We start from the raw sequence: 23,776 nt of genomic DNA, 5'->3' as shown, positions 1-23,776 counted from the left end.
TTTCTATTTCTTTTAGCTACATCATCGTCCCAGGGTGCATTTCCAAGCCCTACCCAGGTATGAGGATGTGTGGATGCCAAATCCCAATGAACCAATGGCCAGTTGAACCCAAAGAAGGGAGGTGGAATAAGGGCTTATAATATAAGATGGAAAGTGGTAAGTATGGAATAGGGAGAGATGGGGCTATGTTATCTCAATCATGGTTTCCCAAGTTTTTTTTTTAACATGCATGCAGCGGAAAATGACAATAATACCCAGAAATAAAAACAAAGTCACGACACGCAATTTTACCCAGGAAACGAAACACAAGAAAACTTGCTTGATTGGTGGCTGCTATTAAGGGCGACCTCAACAAATATTCTTCAGAAAAATTTACAATGAGAAGGAAAAACTTTCCTTTTGTCAAATTTGACCCAGAAAAACAAATTGGCCCAGTTGGAAAACAACCCAGCTCACGGCCTTCCTATACAAGTTGTGTTGTACAAATTTTGTACAGGTCGTACAGCCCCCCCTTGCATGCTTGTTATGCACTGTTTCTAAGTGTTGGGCGCTGCTACTTGGGCTTATAGCTAATATTCCCTTTTTCTCTTGTGCCCTAGCGTGTTGTTGAAGCCATGTCTTTGTTATAGCTATGTTGCCCTAATTTCTAAAGCCTTCACCAAACAATCTAATGCATAATAATTCCCTCCAGCGTCTTTTCCCTATTTTATGTCGACTTGGGCCCACCAACAAGATCTATGGCTAAGATGCCAATGATCCAAGGGGTGAGATCAACTAAGATTTAACTTAAGGAAAATTAAATATTTCCAAAGTTAACTTCAGAGAAAAATATTAAAAAATTGCGCCTTAGTGGAATGTGGGTCCCCTGCCAAGTTTAGTGCACCTCCAAATCTGGCTGGGCCACTTTCTCTCTAACTTCAACACTCCCTCTTAGAGTGGAAGCGGTTCTCCACAATACCCCAGCTTATCTTTTTGAAATACAAAATTTCCCTTAGACAAAACCTTTGTTAAAATATCTTTTGTCTGCTCTGTTGAAGGGACATACTGAAGTTGGATCTTCCCCTTCTAAACACAATATTTGAGATGATCGAACGTGATTTCAAAGAGGTTGGATCTGTCACACTAGATTATCAGAGAGCTTGATGCAGCTTTGATTATCGCACTGAATCACTATTGGTTCTAAGCTCTGACTAAAGAGTCCTGCAAGTAACTTTCTCAGCGAAATGGCCTCACGAGCTACCATATTAGCATACGTGTATTCAGCCTCTGTTGAACTCAGTGCTACTAATATTTGTAGAACCAAGAAACAATTGTTGATCCCACACTGAATGCACAACCTGAAGCGCTCTTTCTGTCTGTTGGACTCCCTGCCCAATCTGCATCTGCAAAGCCCGTTAGTTTCACCTCATCTACTCTCTTGTACAACAACCCAAAGTCAATTGTGCCCCTAAGATACCTCAATACATGCTTAGCCGAATGCACACTTGTGGGTTCTTCCATAAACTGACTGAGTTGGTTTAGTGCATAGCAAATATGTTAAGTTTAGGTATATTCTATGCTTAGCGCAATTTACTTCAATTTTCCATATCAGCTCAATATCAATTCTAGTTTAGCAATCACATTTAGCATGGTAGTAAAATGTAGATAGAACATAAACATAAATCACAGAAGAATAAGCCAAGACAAGAGGACACAAGATGTGGTGCCAGCCAGGGACAAACCAAAATGTGCGGAAACCCTTGATCAATTCTTCTTATGTTCTTCAATAGTTCAACAGAGAGAGAGATAGTACATATACATCAAAAGTCAACATTTTGACTTGTCAAAATAAGAGCATAGATCTTCTTTATGAAGATAACACATTAGGTAGCTGATCTAAACTCCGGTGAAGACATATTGCTTCAATTGATCCTGCAAGGTGACTCTATCACCATGTTACACCCATCACTGTGCTGCACCCAATCACTGAGTTGCTATCATCACTATGCTGCTCCCATCACAGAGCAATACCCCATCATCATGTTGTACCCATCTTCAACAAGTTGTTGCAATACCATGTTGTACCATTGTGCTCACCATATTGCACCCATCCTTATTGTCACCTATATGCTCCACTTCATCACTATGCCCATCATCCTGCAGCATTCATCATTATAATGTTGCATCCTACTAGTTGCACTATGTTGTACCCTTTATGCACTCAATTCATACTGCAATACATCATCATCATGCTGCCGCAATATAATGTTGTTGCCATTTACACTATGTTGTACCCAACATACCTGTGCTATATTCAGCATGTTGCATCTATCATTACTGTCCATCTATTGACAGCTCCTTAGATCGTGATCATCTGAGCCCTCGAATGCCCATAAGAGATTTATGACTGTGGTGTTATGGCTTGCAGCCTAACACACAGTTTTCCTGAAGCACAATGATACCCCAGCAAGTTGATCCAATGCTTCTTTTGACTCGGCCTCCTAGGAAGGAACAAACCCTTAACTTAGGCTACTTTGCTGCAGCTAGGGACAACAAATATAAGCCCTTCCAAACTGCGTATTAGGGTCCCTTTTATGGTGAATAGAATCATCCCTTCTATACTACAAATAGGGCTTCATCATAAATGTAAATCAAGGCACATCAAAACAACAGATTAGAATGTTGGGTTAGAACTCCTTTATACCAACGTGAAGGTGTCCCCCTTAATTGCGGATTAGGGAACTGTGTCTAGGGCTGGGATAGCGACCAGATAAGACACTTCCTTACTGCGGCTAGGGCACACTTTGAGACAGCAGATTAGGAACCTTTTAGGCTGGCCAAATCTTGTCATTTTCTGTGGCTAGGGTAAGACTATAGTCCTCCCATTAGGATTGCGGCTTGTTGGGCATAGAAACCTTCTACTTGACTATGCCTAGGTCTTTCTGCTACGGCAGTGTTAAGGCTTCTTCATTAGGGCAACGCTAGGGCTTCATTAGGGCAGCGTTAGAGCTTCTTCATGACTGTGTTAAGCCTTCATCTTCATGCCAGCGTTAGGAACTAGGGCATCTTCTATAGGGCACCGTAGATCCTTCTTTCTCATGGCAACGTCTAGGGCAATGTATATTATTAGGATCTCTCCTCCCACCAAAACCCAAAGACAAGTGGAGAGGAAGAGATCACAAGAAGAGTGTGTGTCCAAATGACTAACAAGCCACCTCTTTTTATACTAAAACGTTGAGCACAAGTGGGGGCAATTTGGTTGCTGGCCAACCTTGACGAATTGTCCCATAACACAAATAAATTCATATCTCCATGAATACTTATCAGAATCGGATGATCTTTAGATCAATCCTCCACCTCTTGACAAGAGGAATCCAAGAAAAATATCAACTGCCATAAATAAGATGACCCACATGGGGTTTGGCCCTAGTTGCCAATTTTAACACTCCCTCTCAACTCGAGAGAACTCCATCTGCTAATCCATCTGCCAGACTATCCTATCTCTGCCAACAGTGCCCTGCACTGCTCTGCTCTGTTGAACTATGAAGAAGAAGAAGTGATCGAGAATGTATCATACCATCCTCTACTGAGTACTGACCCGAAGTCAGTCCCATATAAAAGAGTGTCTCATACCACTCTTACTGATCTGAAATCAGTTTCAAATAAAGAGAGTGTATCATACCACTCTTACTGATCCGAAATCAGTTCCAAATAAAAAGAGTGTATCATACCACTCTTACTGACCCGAAGTTAGTTCCAATTGATCCCAGATCAATATCATCCTAGCATAGGGAGTACAGTAGATACACGATGCGTCCATTAGTACTACTATGGTCCTTATCCTCATTTCCCTACTCATTGGCTAGATGAGAGGTACTCCGCATGAGTCCCAGACTGCAGGGGTAGGATGCCTCAGCAGGAGAGGGATGAACCACTCATCCTGCCTACATGTCGCTAGGGGTGTCCCAGGGTAAGGCTGAACCACTCACCCTATACACAACAAATCACTTGGGGAAGGCTGAACCACTCACCCTATGACTGTGTCTCGGCAGGAGAAGGATGAACCACTCATCCTGCCTACATAGCAGACCACTAGGGGTAGGCTGAACCACTCACCATATGACTGTGTCTCTGCAGGAGAAGGATGAACCACTCATCCTGCCTACATAGCAGACCACTAGGGGAAGGCTGAACCACTCACCCTATTGTTGCTCATCGCTCCAAGATGTACCCCCAAGCTCCCCTGAGCTCCTAGACCTCAATGTCCATATCATACAGGGCCCTTAAGAGAGAGTCTCTCCACAACTCCTAGTCGTTCTTGGAAAGTCTGGAATTTGACCTTTCCTAGGGGCTTCGACAGAATGTCGGCGACCTACACATCAGTCCCTATACGATGGAGCCTTCTTGCTCCTCGATGTACTATATCCCAGATAAAGTGGTACCTAATGTCTATATGCTTGGAGCAATCATAGAATACGGGATTCCTCAACAATCGAATCCCCCTTTGGTTGTCACAGAAGATCACGGTGACATCCAGCACGTGTCCAAACAGCTCATTGAATAGCTTCCACAACCAGATAGCTTCACAAGAGGCCCTACTCACTGTTATGTATCCGGCCTCATCGGTGCTCAAAGCAATTGACTTTTGCTTCCTAGTCATCCAGGATATCGAAGCAGAACCCAAAGAGAACCAGCACCTAGAAATGCTCTTGCAATCCTCCACACTGCCTGCCTAATCAGCGTCAGAATAATCATGCAACTTCACATTTCCGACAGTGTATCTCAATCCGTGAGAGATTGTGCCCCGAAGATATCTCAAATGATTCTTTGCACCAATCCAGTGAGGCTCAACCATATATGAGCTCAGCATGCTAACTGCAAAACATATATCTGGATGGGAATTCACCAAAAACATCAGTGCTAGTATGAGTTTATGAAACTCAGAGGCATTTCCCAAATCAGGTCCGACATCACTACCGCATAACTTCTTAAAGTTAGGCTTCATCGAGGTAGTCACGGGCTTGCAGTTCACCATTCCAAATCTGGAATCCAACTCCCTCTTACTTTTGCAAATGAGAGGGTTTGCACCTGTCAGAAAGAGGTCATCTTCATAAGGTACCAGTATGAGAGGTCTATCATCCACAACCTTCACACAATGGTTTGGGTCGGCTTCACTCCTAGTGAATCTCAGCTTCATCAAACAGCTATCAATCCTCTCATATCAAGCTCAGGGTGTTTTCTCTAAAACATAAAGGAGTTTTCTTCCACCTACATACTTGAGATTCCCAATCATGAATCTCAAACCCCTCAAGTTGTTCCACATCTGAGGTCTTGCTATTACATGAGGGGATGGTCCCCTTGAAATATTTCCTTCAGTACATCTCGGAGATGTACCTACATGCTCTTCTTGAATTTAGGCATCCCTGTCACCATCTGACTCACATCGGGTAGGGCCCCATAATAAGCAGACCTTCGGTGCTATAGAAGAGATGTGTCAACTGACATGGTCCCCAATGGACTTCCTGCAACTTGATACAAATTGCCAACCCTGAACCCAAGAGTAAAAGCATCTTGAAAATTCCTTTTTCAAACACGTACCTTTCCATCGATGAATGCCACCTTGAAACCTTTGACTTCCATTGCCGAAATGGACACCAAGTTCTTCTTGCGATTAGGTACATAAAGAGATTCTTGTAAATGAATCATGCTACCCTCATTCAATTGAAGGGTAGCATTCCCTACACCCTTTCCAGGATAGGTGGCATCATCTCCAAGAATAATTTCCCAAATTGTATCCTTCTCTATCAAATTAGAGAGAGCTTCCTTCTATCCGATGAAGTGCCTTGAAGCACTTCAATCAATAAGCCAGATTCCCAAAGGGTCTGGACGAGAAGTAGTTATCAAAAACAACATTTGATTCTTCATACCTGGAGATCTTTGCTTTCTTGAAGAGTCGGCCATTTCCTTGATGACCTACATTCCCTTTTCCTTTGTCGTGGTACCTGTCATTCCTTCGATCATTGAAGATGCCCCTGGAATGATTGTTATCATCATCAAGTGATATGTCCCTTCTATTTGGATCAGTGATGCGGGGGAGCGCCCCCCCCCCCTTCGAACCCGCTCCCGAAGCGCGCTCCGGGCGGGAGCGGCTCGGGAGCGGGTCGGGAGTGCGCTCCCCAAATCGCTCCCGGACGGGAGCGATTTTCGGGAGCACGCTCCCGTAAAAAAATTTGCGCTCACTGGTCTGTGAGGGAGCGCTTCAGGGAGCGATCGCTCCCGCGCTCCCGGAGCGCTTTTTAATGCCCGGGAGCGATCGGGGAGCGATCGCTCCCTGATCGCTCCCGGGCATTAAAAAACGCTCCGGGAGCGAATTTTAAAATTCCGGGAGCGGTTCGGCGGAAAAAAATTCCGCGGACCCGAAAAAAACAAAAAAATTAACTAATTTTTTTGGGTTTATAAGCCCAATGGGCCAAAACAAAATCATTTCAATGAGATTGAGCTTGAGTTTGAGAGCAAAGGAGCAAGGAGCAAGAGCTGAGGAGCAAGGAGCCAGAGCTGAGGAGCGAGGAGCAAGTGCCAAGGAGCGAGGAGCAAGCTTGCAGAGGTAAGTAACTTAATCATTTAGTTAGTTTAGTTGGTTAGGTAGTTAGTTTGTTTAGTTTAATTTACCTGTTTGAGTTTAAAGATCATTAATTTAAATTAAATTAATAAATTAAATGAATTAATCCCAATAAACTAAATTAATTTGCAGATTCAAGACTCAAACCCTACAAACATCAAACACGATGGACCTGGGGATTTTTATTGGCATTTTCCTCTTCCTGGTCCCTTTTCTGGTTATTATGGTGGTGGAGAGTAGGAAACGGAGGGGGCCTGAAACTGAAGAGGTGGATGAAGAAGCCGGAGGAAGTCAAATAGGTGAAAACCCCAGTGAGGAAGATGTGGAAGGTGAACATGAGGGTCAAAAAACTAAACAAGACCAAACTCCATTGTGGAAATATGTTCACAGGCCTGAAACAGGGAGAGGGGGTGGAACCACTAAATTTCATTGCCCCCATTGCAACAATGATTTCACAGGCTCATACACCCGTTTGAGAAGACACCTTTGCGGGAAAAGGGCATGGGATGGAGAGAAACAAATAGGAATCAGAACTTGCGACGCGGTGTCAACAGCAGATAGAGCCAAATACATAAAGGAAAAGGAGGACGCCCAATACAAAGCAAAAAGATCAAGGGGTTTCTTTGAAAGCTCACAAAGAACTCCTTCAGCATCCTCCCAAGGCAGTGGATATGGACATGGAGGCTCAGGGTCATCATCTTTACGCCGTAGAACCATATCAGATTTCCTTGATGAGGGGTGTAGGAATGATGTGGATTCAAAAATTTACAGGTTCCTCTATGCAAATGGGATACCATTCAATGTTCTACGCTCACCTTATTGGCACGAAATGGTTTCTGCCATAAATGATGCCCCTAAAGGATACAAGAGCCCTGGGTATGACAAGGCAAGAACAGTTGGCCTTGATCATGAAAAAGCAAAAATATCACATTCTTTGAATAAAATGACAAGTTCTTGGACTGACAATGGGGTGTCCATTGTATCTGATGGATGGACAAATGTAAAAGGCAAGCCATTGATAAGTGTTCTTGCTGTGTCCCGAAGTGGTCCCATTTTTCTAGCTGCACATGATTACTCAGACAAGTTCAAGACCGCTATCAACATTGCAGAAGCATTGCTTGAAACAATTGAGCGTATTGGCCCATACAATGTCATCCAAGTCATCACTGATAATGCTCCTAATTGTAAGGCAGCGGGAGCAATTATTGAGGATAGATACCCGAACATATTTTGGTCTGGATGTTTGGTTCACACATTGAACCTTCTGTTGCATGATATTGTCAAAAACAAAAATGAACAATACCAATGGATTGGTGATTTGTACAAGAGAGGAAAAAAAATGATAAAATTTATTACAAATCATAGCAATACCCATGGCCTTTTCCGCAGTCACTCGAGATTGGAGTTGCTGAAGATTGCGAGGACTAGATTTGGTAGCTATTACCTCACCTTCAGGCGCCTTTTGAAGGTAAGAGAGGGTTTAGCTAGCATGGTATCAAGTCCAAATTGGCAGGTGTTAAAGGAAAGGGCTACAAATGTAGCTGACATTGCAGGTTTTGAAACGGTGGAGGAGGCCGCTCTTGATGGGCAGTTTTGGACAGCTGTGAGACAGGTATTGGATTTCACCAAGCCAATTTATAACATGATTCGGTTTGCAGATACAGACAAACCAGTGATTGGCGAGGTGTATGAGCAAATGGATACCATGTTGGGGGAAATAAAAGACATTGTTAATAACAGAGATCCCGACTTGTACAATCTGATTCACGATTGTGTGTGTGAACGGTGGAAAAGACTTAACCTTCCACTACATTGCTTGGCGTATATCCTTACGCCAAAATACTACTCAGATTCTTGGTTGGGCAAACCTGCAGCAGGGGGTGGTGTTAGGACCAAACCCCATTTAGATCGAGAGGTAACTAAAGGATATCTGGATGCATTAGAAAAGTTGGTGCCTGACAGGGAGGAATGTGCAGCTGTGCGCCTTGAAATAGGCAGATACTTCACTGGCAGTGGTTTGTATGGTAACTTCCATGCAATGGACGACAAAGATAAATTTGATTCTCTCACATGGTGGGAAACATATGGCGGCGACGGACTTTTGCGAAAATTGGCATTGAAAGTTCTTGCACAGGTTGTAAATTCTTCTTCTGCAGAGAGGTGTTGGAGCACCTACAGTTATATACATAATGTGAAAAGAAACAGGCTCAACGAAAACCGAGCAGAAAGCTTGGTTTATGTGCACTACAATTTGAGGTTGTTGAGCCATTACTGTGATCGAGCTAATGAAGATCCCACATATAAAATTTGGGACAATCACCCTGAGGACGACAATTTGGAGGATGGCATTGTACATATGGAAGAACTAGAAGATGAGCTTGTACGGGATGAAGCTGAAGCAGCTGCAGCAGCCATGCCACCTCCACCTCCACCATCCAGTAGCAGTTCTCGGGGCCCGAGTCTTGTTCCATTGCTGTCGCCACCTCCATCGACACCCTCGCGTGGAGGCTCTAGTTCTGGTCGTCGGTCTGGGCGGGAGACTCCTAGAAGACCGCCAAGACCTACTTATACTCCTGGAGACTCTCGTGGCAAGGGCCACTTGTAGATTTACAGTTTACTTGTCTTTTTTAGTTTCTATTAGACTTGTCACTTTAGTTTTCATAACTGTTCAGTGTTGAGTTTTGAGTCCTTGACTCTTGACTCTTGACTCTTTCATATCATTATGACATTATGATCTTTTTTGTAAACATTATATCACTGTGACAATGAAAATTTGAAGTTTGAAGTTGGGCCTTGGCAATTATAACTCATTGGTAATGATTGTGAATTATGAATATGATGCTTTGTGAAAGACTAAAGTTGTTTCATTTCATCTCATTATTCATGTTTCATTTTATAAATTTTTAACATTTCATATCATGTTAACAGTTAGAAGTTAGGACTTAGAAATATCTTCGATATTACTTCTTGTAATGGTTAAACTTGGCTTACAAGTACAACTTGTTACTTTGGTGATCAATGATGATAAATGTTATTGAATTGAATGTTATTTTAATTTATTATTTTACTAAGGTTGATGACGATTATAATTTCTAGATGATTGATGTGATATGGTTCAATGATCAATTTATGTTTTTTTATGTTTTTTATGTCTATTTCATCATTCTACATGTTTTTGTTGACATATATGTATCAAAAATTAAAAAATATAAAAAATATATATATTTTTAAAAAATCGCTCCGGGATTCGCTCCCAAACCGGGAGCTTCTGAAAATGGTCGCTCCCGCTCCCGCTTCCGCTCCCGCTCCCGCTCCCAAGTAACACTGATTTGGATGCTCCTTCGCATAATGGCCAAACTCATTGCAAGCAAGGCATCTGCCTTTCCTTCCACCCTTAGATCCGGACTTCCCATTGAAGTGATCTTTAGGTAGGCCATCAGATGCTTTCACTGCTCCACTCTAATAATCTTCTTTGATTTGACTTCACCCTTGGTGAATTTGAAGAGGGATAAGGAACCCATTGAGCCTTTTGTCCTTTCCAACTATCTTCGGTGATTGCTCTTTCACTCTTGCTTGGGCTTTGTCTTCACCTCAGCTCTGATACCATGTTAAGTTTAGGTATGTTCTATGCTTAGCGCAATTTACTTCAATTTTCCATATTAGCTCAATATCAATTCCAGTTTAGCAATCACATTTAGCATGGTAGTAAAATGCAGATGGAACATAAACATAAATAGCAGAAGAACAAGCCAAGACAAGAGGACACAAAATGTGGCGCCAGCCAGGGACAAACCCCAATGTGGGGAAACCCTTGATCAATTCTTCTTACGTTCTTCAATAGTTCAGCAAAGAGAGAGATAGTACATATACATCAGAAGTCAACATTTTGACTTGTCAAAATAAGAGCAAAGATCTTCTTTATGAAGATAACACATGAGGTAGTTGATCTAAACTTCGGTGAAGACATATTGCTTCAATTGATCTTGCAAGGTGACTCCATCACCATGTTGCACCCATCACTGTGCTGCACCCAATCACTGAGCTACTCTCATCACAGTGTTGCTCCCATCACAGAGCAGTACCTCATCATCATGTTGTACCCATCATCAACAAGCTGCTGCAATACCATGTTGCACCATACTGCACCCATCCTTATTGTCACCTATATGCTCCACTTCATCACTATGCCCATCATGCTGCAGAATTCATCATCATACTGTTGCATCCTTGATCCGAAAAAAACAAGAACGCAACAAAGTACAGAAATAACCATAAATATAGAGACGCGGCAGAAATAATACTTCATTTCATTAACGTAAAATATTGAAATATGCTTACAAACATAAATGGAAATAAACCAGCTAGAGCGATGGTAGCTTATCTCTGAGAAGATATGTGGCGGCTACATGCCTCTGAACTGTGTTACAATGAGGCTCGAAGGCCTATTTATTGTTGAGAAACAATGGAAACCCTAAACATCCAAAAACCTAACCCTAGGAGATGAAGCGCCAAACTATGGGCCCCATTTTGGGTAAATTGGTACATCAACTTCCCGGGGTCGTAACTTTGGCATACAATCTCCGTTTGACACGCACAATACCTCGTTAGAAAGATCTATCCGAGGACTACAACTTTGGGATGAGCAACATCAGTCCATGGACCATGTTGCTCCCAGTTTTCCCAAAAAACGTCGTTTAATGCCTCAAAATGGCTCTAGAAGTTCAGAACCCGAAAAACTGCTAAAAATAGTAAAGTGTGCTACAAATAAGGAAACTGAAAGAGACAGTTGTGGGGGTCCAAGTGGGATAGGTGGGTGGCCCACCAACAACCACCTGGGTCATTCATCCCACCTTAGGAAGCAATGGTCCCCATTGCGTTGAGTGCCTCCATGAGATGGGGAAACTTCTGCTGAACTTGGCCCCTGGTGAGTTGTTCTACAATCTCTAATGTGTCCAGTAATGGTGGGAAGCATGGTCGAGGGTGGTCCACATTGAACACTCGATGCAAGCCAAGGAATGGGGGAATGTTGTGCTCCAAAGCATTGTTTCCCACGGCGTTAGTAATGGTGTAAGCACCATATCGGAGTGGTCTGAGTTTCCGATGGGCTCTTGTAAGGCGTTCTTTCTGCAAATGTAACCAGACTTTGTCACCCACTTGAAACTTGCGTGGCACCCGATGTCGCTTCTTGTACTTGGCATTTTCTAGAATGGAGCAGCGATATATCAGCTCGTTGAGTAGAGGTGCTCTGGGAGTCAAATCGAATGAATGCTTGACCTGACAGTGCAATGGTACCCCTATGGGTGAGGAGAAGATGTCCCTGTCTTCTTTCATGATCATATCCACCTGCTTCTACTGCGTGGAGGAACCCCTCCCGGGGGCCATGGATGTGGCTAAGATCTTCCCCTTAATTTGATGGTAAACCACACAGAAAATAAATTTCCTAGTCTGGGAGATGATCTTACTGCCTTTCTTAGCAGAGATCAAAGAAGTGGCGGTAGGTGGGGCTACCTCCGGTATCCTGTATAATGTATTACACAAAGAAATAATAACAGCACGAGGCCTTGACTCATACACAACATGTCGCCTCCACAAGTATGGTTGGCCTAATAATACATCACAAACATCAAGCGGTGCAACATCACACAATACCTCATCTGTGAAGGGCTTGATGTTGTAGGGAAGGCGGCACTGCTGGCGGACTTGGAGATCTCGTCCTTGGTGAAGCCACCGATGTTGTACAGTTGCGGGTGTGGTATGGTTGGTAGTCCCAACCGCTTCACGACCTCTGCTGAAATGAGGTTCTTTTGGCTACCACTATCGACAATGAATTGCAGCGGCGAACCCTTCACCCACATTTGTGAGTGGAAAAAACGCTCCCCCTCCTCCAAATCTTTGGGATCAATCTTCTGGACCTTGGTGATGGCAACAGTGGCGTTGGGCTTCGCATCAATGATTTGCTTCACTTTGTCATTCCCCTTGTCGGGTTCTGACTCAAGGTCGAAACATGCATCTGATTCTGAAGCCTTCAATTCAGCCACCAGCGACTGCTTGGTCCGACACTCACTTGTGTTATGAGTGGAGCTCTTATGGAACTCACACCACTTTCCTGTGTCCTTCTTTGACTTCGTGGTGTTGTTTGCAGCTTCGATGGGTTGTCTTGGGTCACCCCACCTTGGATTTGTCCTTTATTCTTTGGATTCGCAGATCCAAAGTCTCGCTTCTTTTGTTTAAACTTCTACTCGATCTTGACTGCGTATCGGTACGTCGTGTCGAGCGAGGAGATGTTCAAGAACTCCATCTCTTACTAGATGTACATGTGTAGGCAGTGGCAGTATTTGAGTACCAAATGCAACTCAGAATCCTTGATACCCAACTTTGTGCAAAGGGTATGAAAAATATTTGTGAACTCGGGCACATCTTGGTCCCTTCCCTGCCGTAGCGTGGTCCACTTTATGTATTTATCCTCATAACTTTTGACAAGGTAGTACTGCTCCTTGATGGCATCCCAGAATGAATTCCAAGTGGGTGCGGCTGAAAATAGCGAGCTCGTACTTTCATCCTACTACTCACAGTAGGTTTCCCACCAGTCCTTGACGTGGGGGGCTGCTTTGAGAAGTGCAAAAGTGATATTTTCCCAACTGGAAAAATCATGAACAGAAAAATACCCTTCTAGCAGATTTAACCATTTATCTACAGCATTTGCATCTATCTGACCCTCGAATATGGGGATTTCAAAGTTAACTTGTACCTTAAAGGGTGTGGCCCTTCCAGAGTAGTTGCTAGAAGTAGATGTGTTTCTCATGGGTAGCCGCTGAAGGATCTGAGACAAAGTTTTCCATCATCGCGTTCCTTTGTCGCCCGAGGGCTTCTTCGAGCAAGATTTTGATAGGATCTCCTGCCCCCTCGTCTTTCTTTTCATCCGCCATGGGAGGCCGTGGGGATTTGCGAAGCTGGTCTTGCAAAGGTTCGACCAGTTCAAGCCCTAACTTCTTATATCCCGAACTCGTTGGGGACATGCAAAGAAAAACAAAGAAAAAAACAGACTTGCTCTGACAACACTAATCCGGATTTAAACAGGAACGCAACAAAGTACAGAAATAACCATAAATACAGAGATGTAGCGGAAATAATACTTCATTTCATTAATGTAAAATACTGAAATATGGTTACAAACAGAAATGGGAATAAATCAACTAGGGCGATGGTAGCTTATCTCTGAGAAGAGATGTGGCGGCTACATGCCTCTGAACTGTGTTACAATGACGCTCAAAGGCCTCTTTATTGTTGAGAAACAATGGAAAACCCTAAACATCCAAAAACCTAACCCTAGGAGATGAAGCACCAAACTATGGGCCCCATTTTGGGTAGTTTGGTACATCAATTTCCCGATGTCGTAACTTTGGCATACGATCTCTGTTTGACACACACAATACCTCGTTAGAAAGATCTATCTGAGGACTACAACTTTGGGATGAGCAACATCGGTCCATGGACCCATGTTGCTCCCAATTTTCCCAAAAAACGTTGTTTAGGGCCTCAAAACGACTCCGGAAGTTCAGGACCCGAAAAAACTGCTAAAATAGTAAATTGTGCTACAAATAAGGAAACTGAAAAACTAAAAGAGACAGTTATGGGGTCCAAGTGGGATAGGTGGGTGGCCACCAACATCCACCTAGATAAATCCTACTAGTTGCACTATGATATACCCTTTATACACTCTATGCATACCGCAGTACATCATCATCATGTCACTGCAATATAATGCTGCTGCCATTTACACTACGTTGTACCCAACATACCTGTGCTATATTCAGCATGTTGCATCTATCATTATTGTCCATCTATTGGCAGCTCCTTAGATCATGATCATTTGAGCCCTCGAATGCCCATAAGAGATATATCACTGTGGTGTTATGGCCTGCAGCCTAACACACAGTTTTCCTAAAGCACAATGATACCCCAACAGGTTGATCCAATGCTTCTTTTGACTCGGCCTCCTAAGAAGGAACAGACCCTTAACTTAGGCTACTTTGTTGTGGCTAGGGACAACAAATATAAGCCCTTCCAAACTACGTATTTAGGGTCCCTTTTATGGTGAATAGAATCAACCCTTCTATACTGCAAATAGGGCTTCATCATAACTGCAAATCAAGGCACATCAAAACAGCAGATTAGAATGTTGTGTTAGAACTCCTTTATACCAACGTGAAGGTGTCCCCCTTAATTGCGGATTAGGGAACTGTGTCAAAGGCTGGGATAGCGGCCAGATAAGACACTTCCTTACTGCGGCTAGGGCATACTTTGAGACAGCAGATTAGGAACCTTTTAGGGTGGCCAAATCTTGCATTTTTTGCAGCTAGGGTAAGACTATAGTCCTCCCATTACGAATGCGGCTTGCTAGGCATAGAAACCTTCTACTTGACTATGGCTAGGTCTTTCTGCTAGGGCAGCGTTAAGGCTTCTTCATTAGGGCAACACTTGGGCTTCATTAGGGCAGTGTTAGAGCTTCATTAGGGCAGCGTTAGAGCTTCATTAGGGCAGCATTAGAAGCCCATCTTCATGACTGTGTTAAGCCTTCATCTTCATGCTAGTGTTAGGATCTAGGGCATCTTCTTTAGGACAACATAGATCCTTCTTTCTCATGGCAGCATCTAGGGCAGCGTATATTCTTAGGGTCTCTCCTCCCACCAAAACACAAAGACAAGTGGAGAGGAAGAGATCACAAGAAGAGTGTGTGTGTCCAAATGACTAACAAGCCACCTCTTTTTATACTAAAACGTCGAGCACAAGTGGGAGCAATTTGGTTACTGGCCGAACTTGGCGAACTGTCCCATAACACAAATAAATTCATATCTCCATGAATACTTATCGGATTCGGATGATCTTTCGATCAATCTTACACCTCTCGACAAGTGGAATCCAAAAAAAATATCGGCTGCCATAAATAAGATGACCCACATGGAGTTTGGCCCTAGTTGCCAATTTTAACAAAATATTTGGTCATGTGTTCACCAGATACATCAACGACCCTATCAGCTTCCTGTAGAGTGTAGCATCCACACAATATGCCCTACTGGCATCTATATTCCTTCGGTTTGTCACTAAAGGAGTGGCCATAGGCCTTCAATCCTACATCCTGAATTTCTTGAGAATTTCCACAGCGTACTTTCCGTGTCCCGAAAAAATCTACCCATCACCCTGCCAAACCTCCAATCCAAGGAAGTAGTGCATCAGTCCTACATCCTTCATGTCAAACTTTGATGCAAGATCAATCTTGCATTCTTTGATGAGCTTTTCGTCCCCTTTCAAGATGAGATCATCAACATACAGTACAAGAATGAGAGGTTACCCGCCAACCATAATAAGAATCCCAATCCAATAAGATAGTTGTCTATGCGTGAATACCACGCTCTTGGGGCCTGCTTAAGCCCATAGAGAGCTCGCTTGAGCTTGCACACGTGCCACTCCTTGATGTGTGTCTCATACCCCTTCGGTTATTCAATGTAAATTTCCTCCTCAACTTCTACATTGAGAAAGGTTGTTTTGATGTCCATCTAGTGGATTTTCCACCCCATTTGCGCTACCAAGGCAATAATAGTCTTGATGGACGAGTAGCAGGCAACTAAGCGAACATCTCGTCATAATTTATGCCCCAACCTGAGAGAAGCATGTGGCCACAAACCTTGCTTTGTACTTCTCTACGCTCCCATCTACTCCACGCTTAATCCTATTGGCCCATCTGGATCCGATCACTGTCTTATGCTTCGGTCTTGGCACAACTTCCCAAACACCATTCTGTATAATGGAGTTATACTCCTCGGCCATAGCATCTCTCCAAACTTGTTGTGACTCAGCCTCTCTAAAGCTAGAAGGCTCTAAGTCAACTCGCTCTGTAATAAGAGCCATGTAGCCAAAGTATCTTTGTGGCTGGTTGCTTTCCCTGATGCTCGAGCCTGGTGCCCCAACCCTCTCTTGGGCCTCCCGAATCAGCTTCTCGGCCCACTTGGTCGTCCTTCTCCCTCCACTGGGAGTCACTGGTTGAGTGGTTGTCTCCACTCTCTCATCTCTCTCCTCCTCATCTTACACTGTCTCCTCATCATCCTTGTGTACAGCCTGTCCACCCACTGATTATGACTGCATCTGGGAAGCTGGTTGAGCTTCCTGCTTGGGAGCTTGCTGCTCTACACACTGCTCACAGTCCAAGGACTTCTTGAGAGCCCTTGCTTGCTCAAATTTCACATCACGCCTAAGAACTGTTTTTCTCAGTGCTGGAACGTACACCCTGTATGGCTGAGATGTCTTGCTGTAGCCCACAAAAATACCCTTTTCAGTTGTGGGCTCCAGCTTCTTCCTGCTATCCTTGGACACATGGCAATACACCAAACTGCCAAAGATGCGGAAGTGAGATAAATCAGGCTTTTTGCCTGTGAATGCCTCTTGTGGCATAACTCATCCAGAACTTTATGTGGACCCCTATTTTGTTGGAGCACTGTTGTGTTGCATGCCTCTGCCCACAAAAACATAAGCATCCCCTGGTTATGCAGCACAGCTTTGCTGCTCCAACAATACCGCGGATCTTTCGTTCAGCTACCCCATTCTACTAAGGATTATGGGGAGGTGTGAGTTCTCTCCTAATTCGTTCCTTGGAACAATGGTCCTTGAACGAATATAAGATATACTCACCACCATTGTCACTTTTCAAGGCCTTGACCTTTCTGCCTGACTGGTTTTCAATTAGGGCCTTGAATTCTACCAACTTTGAGAAGACTTCCTCCTTTTTCTTCATGAAAAATATCCAGATTTTTCCAAAATGATCATCAATAAAAATGACAAATGGGCAAGGAAATATATGGCTGATGCAAGCGGAGGAGATATGAATGGCACGTCACATCAGCTACGAAGTGGGTGTCAGGGGCTGCTGGCTGCCAGCTGGAAGAGATGAATAGAGAAAAGTTTCTCTTAGGGGGTCACGCACATTTGGTGGGTAACAGAGCATATAGCCAACGGTTTCTGCACTCATAGGAGCCCGTTCCTTCTTTATGTTCCAAGTATTATTGCTTTAAATTTCAAATTTCAAATGTTTCTGGTGTCCACCATGCAGCTAAAGAAGATTGATCATTGTTTAAGGCATACCTAAACATGCAGGTAGCGTACATAGCAGCATCGAATCAAAAAACTACTAGTGTTGTTAGAATTTACTGCTAGGATTTTGACTGAATTTTTTGTGAGCAAATAACTCCTTACTTGAGTTATTGCAAATTTTACAACCCAGTATTGAAGAGAATGTAAAATCCGTCTTATTTAACATTCCAACATATGTCAGCTAGATATAATATTTATAAATAAATATGATGCCATTAACCAATGGAAGAAGAGGAACCTAAAGCAATTTTTGCTAAAACATAAACATCAATACAATTATCTTATCTTATCTATCTCCCATCAGAATGTGTGTTTCCATCATATCTATACCAGAAAAGCAAACAACAGCACATGTAGTGGCTGCCATTTTTGTCCAATCATTAGAGCACATAGCCGACTGTTTCTGCACTCATAGAAGCCCGTTCCTTCTTTATGTTCCAAGTATTATTGCTTTAAATTTTAAATTTCAAATATGTTCCCAGTCTCCACCATGCAGCTAAGGAAGTGTGTTTAAGATGTACCTAAACATGCACATAGCATACATGGCAGCATCAAATCGAAAAACTGATACCAAGAAATTTGCATATCATCCTTTTTGGATACCACTCAGTGTTTAATAGATCTAAAGTTAAGATGGATTTACAATGGTATAACTCCATTTAGCAACTTCACTGTTATATGTCTGAGTTGTATGCTTCCCTAGCAAATGCACAATGAAAAATGAATTTGCAAAATCAAGAGAACTGTACAACACATAATTGCAACACTAATTTGCAAAATCAAGAGAACTGTTTCCTGTTAAAAAATAGAAACATTAAACTCCACAATTGCCCATTTTAAACTTGTTAAAGACATGCAGAAATCTGTAGAAGATGACATGCCAAACTTTTGCAACCAATCTCAGATTAACATTGAAGTTCTAAAATTGTATCCTTATTAATGACCAGGGGTTCGGCTTAGAAGAGTAGTAGTTGACAATAAGCTTGGTTGCAGAATTTGCATTGGTTTCCGATGAGCTCTTGATATTTATCCCTCGTACTGCCTCTGGACTTGCAGAGGATATATAGACACAGCAAAAGGTGCAAGCTTCTGAGTCTATTCAAGAAAACAAACTGAGTCTCGATAATTCCTAGGAATTCAAGTTGTTTCAACTTTCAACCATAGTTACATAAAGAGGATAAGCAAAAATTATTATGCCCACAAAAAGTGAAACCAGTATAAAAGTACCAATGAAGGCAACATACATAACAAACTCGTCTGTATAAACTAAAAGAAAACAAAAAATGGTAAGGAATAGCATCAAAAACCTTCTTCATTCTTTTATTTGCACCTTGCACTTTCTCCTGATAACTCTCTTCTGACCAATCTTTGACAATAGTCTTGTTTGGATCAATGATCTTCAAATCTGCAGGCTCAGCCAAATAACCAAAAAGCAGTGTTGTTCTTTCATTGTGAGCCCTCGAAAGAGAAGAAAAACGTTGATCTATACGGTGCAGCCCATCTTCCCGTCCACGTTTCCTCTCACGCAGTCGGTCATTCATTACTTTGGCTTCCATGTAACCCACAGAAGATGCTTCAAACAATATAACGAACTTGTTGTTCCCACAGGAGATGAAATCTTGGGGATGAAGATCTTGTAACTCTTCAGAAAGTAGGGCCTTAATCCCCATGCCTTCTGTAGTTAATTCTTTTTTATTTACTTCAATCTCTTTCGATTTTAACTTGTTTAGACTCCAATTTGATTTCGATTTAGTTGTTTCTATGACAACAATGGGTGGCCATACTATTGAATGGCTTTCAGAAACAGTCGGGTCAATGAAGGAAGCACGAACCTCTATTGGCCCTTCTGGCTCTTGCCCCTGTCCTTCCTCTTCCTTGATCCTGAGCTGCTTGTCAAGAGCTCGATAGTATCCACGGTGTTGAATGGTCTTTTTCTTCTTAAAATGTTGAGCATGAGACAGTAGTGCCTTCCAGCCCTTGAAATGCTGTATTGTGGGACAAACAAGGCATGATAGCTCAATGTCGCCACAAAGGCTTGGCTTGGTAGAGCCACATAATTTGTCTACAAGCTCTTTAACTTTGGGGAACAGTTTCTGCTGTGCCTTCTCTTCAGCCAGATCTAATTCAGAACCACTACCGTAATCATCAGAATCGTCTTCTTCGTCTTCATCCTCCGTAAGACATGTATCAGTGTGAGAAGACTCCTGCCAATTCTTTGTGAGATCGATTTGTTTCCCAACAGATCTACAAGCATTTACTTCTGCACCATACCTGTCCATCTTAAACTGTTCTAAATCATCAGGCTCGTGACTGGACCTGTGACTGCCATATGATAAGCCATGGGGATGCATAGGATAAGCACGTGATTGCTTCACATGCAAACTTTCCTGCTCCATATTATAATGGCTGTGAGGATACCCAGGGGGGTACGTGTCTTCACGTGGGTATCTAAAATCCTCATCCTCAATCCAGCCACCAGAACCAGTAGTTGAATGTTCTATACTGGTACTGGTATTTGGGAGACCACTGCCCCCTCGAGGATGAGAGACAATATGGGTTTTCGTGGTTTCTGAGTGAGAACCAATAGGACTTTGATGCTTTGGGTCACCTTCTCTGCTCTGGGGATATCGTCCATTATTTCTACGTGGAGAGACAATATGGGTTTTCGTGGTTTGTGAGTGAGAACCAATAGGACTTTGATGCTTTGGGTCACCTTCTCTGCTCTGGGGATATCGTCCATTATTTCTACGTGGAGAGACAATATGGGTTTTCGTGGTTTGTGAGTGAGAACCAATAGGACTTTGATGCTTTGGGTCACCTTCTCTGCTCTGGGGATATCGTCCATTATTTCTACGTGGAGAGACAATATGGGTTTTCGTGGTTTGTGAGTGAGAACCAATAGGACTTTGATGCTTTGGGTCACCTTCTCTGCTCTGGGGATATCGTCCATTATTTCTACGTGGAGAAACAATTTGGGTTTGATGCCGCCCACCAATATCTCTGCGTTGATTAGAAGAGGTCAAATATCCACGCTGAGAGTCGACAATAGTTTGTTGTTCATGCAGTGGACTTATTTCCCTGTTATGCCTGGAAGAACCAGTTTCCCTAGCTTGCAAAGAACTGTGAGAACCCACTGTCATCTTTGCTCCTAGCTATACTGCTTTGTGCAAGTATTGATTTTAAACGCCCATTATTGATTTCTGATAATTATGCACAAAATGCCACTAGTTCCACATTGTCCGAAGGTACACGGTCTCGCTGAAATTGCCCTCAGTACCTCCAACACCTGCAGGGAAGAATAAAACCAGCTTATACAGAGTCATGAGATTGCAGAAATACAACTCAAGAGAGCATCAAAAGCTTCGCACCGGAATCTCACAAATAAGTTCCGTTGGCAGTGTTGCGGGATTAAATCTTGGAAGCTATCATCAATGCATGTAGTAGCAATACTAGCAAATATTTAATGTCTCCATAGAATGTTTCATAGCAATGCCACATTCAGCGTGGTTTTGCCGTTCAGCTATATCAAATTCAACTAAGATAATGTGTGGGGTCCAGTGATTATTTTGGGTTCAACTGGACTGGGTCTGCAGCCCCAGATACCAGGTTCGTTACTTGGAAACACGGGTGCTAAACTTGACGCACTAACTTCAATTTAAATTTGATAAGGTACCATAGACCATGTTAGGTCTCAAATATGGCAAAAAGATACACAAAGAGGGAGCACTGTCAAAGGACTGCAAAAAGAACAAGAATGAAAATTCAAAAAATGAAAGCCCGCAACACAAGCAAAGATTGGATTGCCAAAATGTCCACTAAAGTTAGCTAGTATAGAAATTAGTTTGGATGACAGCATAGCCCATGACAGGAAAGCCTACAAAACAGCCAAAAATTTGACACATATCTTATAAAACTCAATTCGCAAAGGCTTAAACTCGCCCTTGGAACAAATTCCAACGTTTTACAGTCTGCAAAGAAAAAAACTATTGCAAGAAAGAACAGTAGGACGCTTCAAATTCCCAAAATAATAGCATACAGTACTGTGAATTCCGAATCATGAGACACAAAGTGTTTAAAATTACGGCGGATTTCTGACAGAAAACCATTGAAATGCCATCCTTTCTGAGAAAAAAATCAGTTTACTAACCTTATCGAAGACGTTAAAACGGAAGTGAAGCTAAGAATACATGTACGTGATCATCTCACATTCGCTCCGCGCTGATAACCTCCGAAGAAGAGCAAAAATAAAGCAGGGGAGCAAGAAATGTAGGGTTTCTGAATAAATTCTCTTATTGTGAGTGCGTTTGAAGCCCTAGCTTAAGTCCAGTCCAGTCCTGGCATCAGTGTTTGCATTGCTGAAGAACCTTATATTCCTTCATTCGCGTTCTATTTGTATTTACCTGTAAATAGAGTGGACCAATATATTTGTAACAGGATTTCGATTTCTTGCTCTCAGAGTTTGTGTCAATCATTCTTGCCCGAGCATGATATTAGGTTTTTGTATGGGATGGGACGAAGAATGTCCAAAATTGGACTGGAAAAAGGTCACTCAGTCGGAAAAGGTTTGCTCTCGCCAGAATTGGGTCAAATGCAATTTCGTGCATATGATTGAGGATTAGGTGGTCAAATTATGATTGCATTTTTCTTTCTGTAAAATAAAGGATTTATGACCATGTAAATCTGATCATGGGAATTTTTCGTCTCCCTAAAATAAAAGAAGGCTGCTCTATAGCTGGCTTGCACTATAATTTAATTATTGAATTTTGGTTGCAGCTAGTATAGTTTAATTATTGAATTTTTGTTTGTAGTATTGTTTAATTATTGAATTTTGGAATGTATGAATCAGTTTTTATATTTAAATAAAAGATTAAAAAAAAATTATTCTGGTTTAGTTTAAATATAGTTAAATTAGCAATTGCTTTAAAAAGTGTAAAGAGAGATCGATAGAAATATTAAACTAAAAAAATTGTATTTTAGTTTAAAATAATAAATATTATAATAATCAATCATTCAAATTAAATTTAATCAATAAATTGCCCAAAATAAAATAAATCCATAATCAAAATTACACAAATTATTATTCTTCTTTCCTTTTGATTATTTATATAATAAAATCCAATCAATCATTCAAAATAAGCCAAATCAATAAATTGCCCAAATTAAATCCCAACTAATCAAAATTACTTGGGAATATATATATATATATATATATATGTATAGCCTAATAAAAAAATTATATTTTTATGTTATAAAAAACAAGTAAAAAATTCTAATAAATCCAAAACCACTGAAATTAAAAATTATCTCGAACCAATTGAAATCCAACCAATCAAACTCAGTGAATCAAAATACATCAAAATTTGCTAGGCTTTCTTTTTTTAATAAACCACGTTGAATTGGTAATTTCAACCAGAGTCTAGTATCTAGCTTTTATCAAACATGTTTCTTTGAAATTGAAATTTAAATCTTAAACCATGTTCGAAATCATTATGAATGAATGATATTTTAAGGTTCAAGAGATTATGTTCGAAATCATTATGAATGAATAATATTTTAATGTTCAAGAGATTAAAAATAATCTATGGGATTTTAGCCTCCCTATTTTTTGCCTTTTGTAATTCATTTTCCTTTTGTAATTTAGTCATTTTCCTATTTATACTAATGATGAGCTATCCCAACTTTCTAACACTCCCTTCCCCACAATGCCAAGAGACTCAGAGCATCACATTCCAAAATAAAATGCTTTTCCCATTCCAAAATGGGAAAAATACACACCCCTCACTAAAACCTTATCTCTGTTGTTGATTAAACTTATAAAATAATAATTAACTCTATGCTATACATAATTATAAAATACACTTCCAATTTTAAATTAATATATATATATATATATATATATATATATATATATTAAAAATATAATAATAAGTGAAATAAAATTATAGTATATATTTGTTTTATAAATAATTATTTTTATTTAATATTATATATCAATCCTATTGTATTTGTATTATATATTTAAATTATACCATTACA

The 23,776-nt window shown here is 41.5% G+C and overlaps 1 protein-coding gene across 1 annotated transcript in view; it reads right to left on the bottom strand.

Moving 5' to 3' along the window:
- LOC149154172 (uncharacterized) overlaps positions 1 to 22,359 on the bottom strand; it is a 137,067-nt gene extending 114,708 nt beyond the window's left edge. Inside the window, exons 1-2 of the mRNA XM_089437804.1 lie at positions 21,888 to 22,359; positions 19,048 to 21,026 (exon numbers count right to left, since the gene is read on the bottom strand). Of these exons, the coding sequence (XP_089293930.1) occupies positions 19,048 to 20,880 (1,833 nt within the window). The 5' untranslated portion in view covers positions 20,881 to 21,026; positions 21,888 to 22,359. The remainder of the gene's footprint in view (positions 1 to 19,047; positions 21,027 to 21,887) is intronic.
- Positions 22,360 to 23,776: the final 1,417 nt, after the last annotated feature.

Source organism: Pinus tabuliformis, chromosome 9, assembly GCF_031772625.1.
Source record: "Pinus tabuliformis cultivar Carrire ecotype Pingquan chromosome 9, CPIR1, whole genome shotgun sequence".
NCBI lineage: Eukaryota > Viridiplantae > Streptophyta > Pinopsida > Pinales > Pinaceae > Pinus > Pinus tabuliformis.
This window is presented reverse-complemented; position numbering and strand designations above follow the sequence as displayed.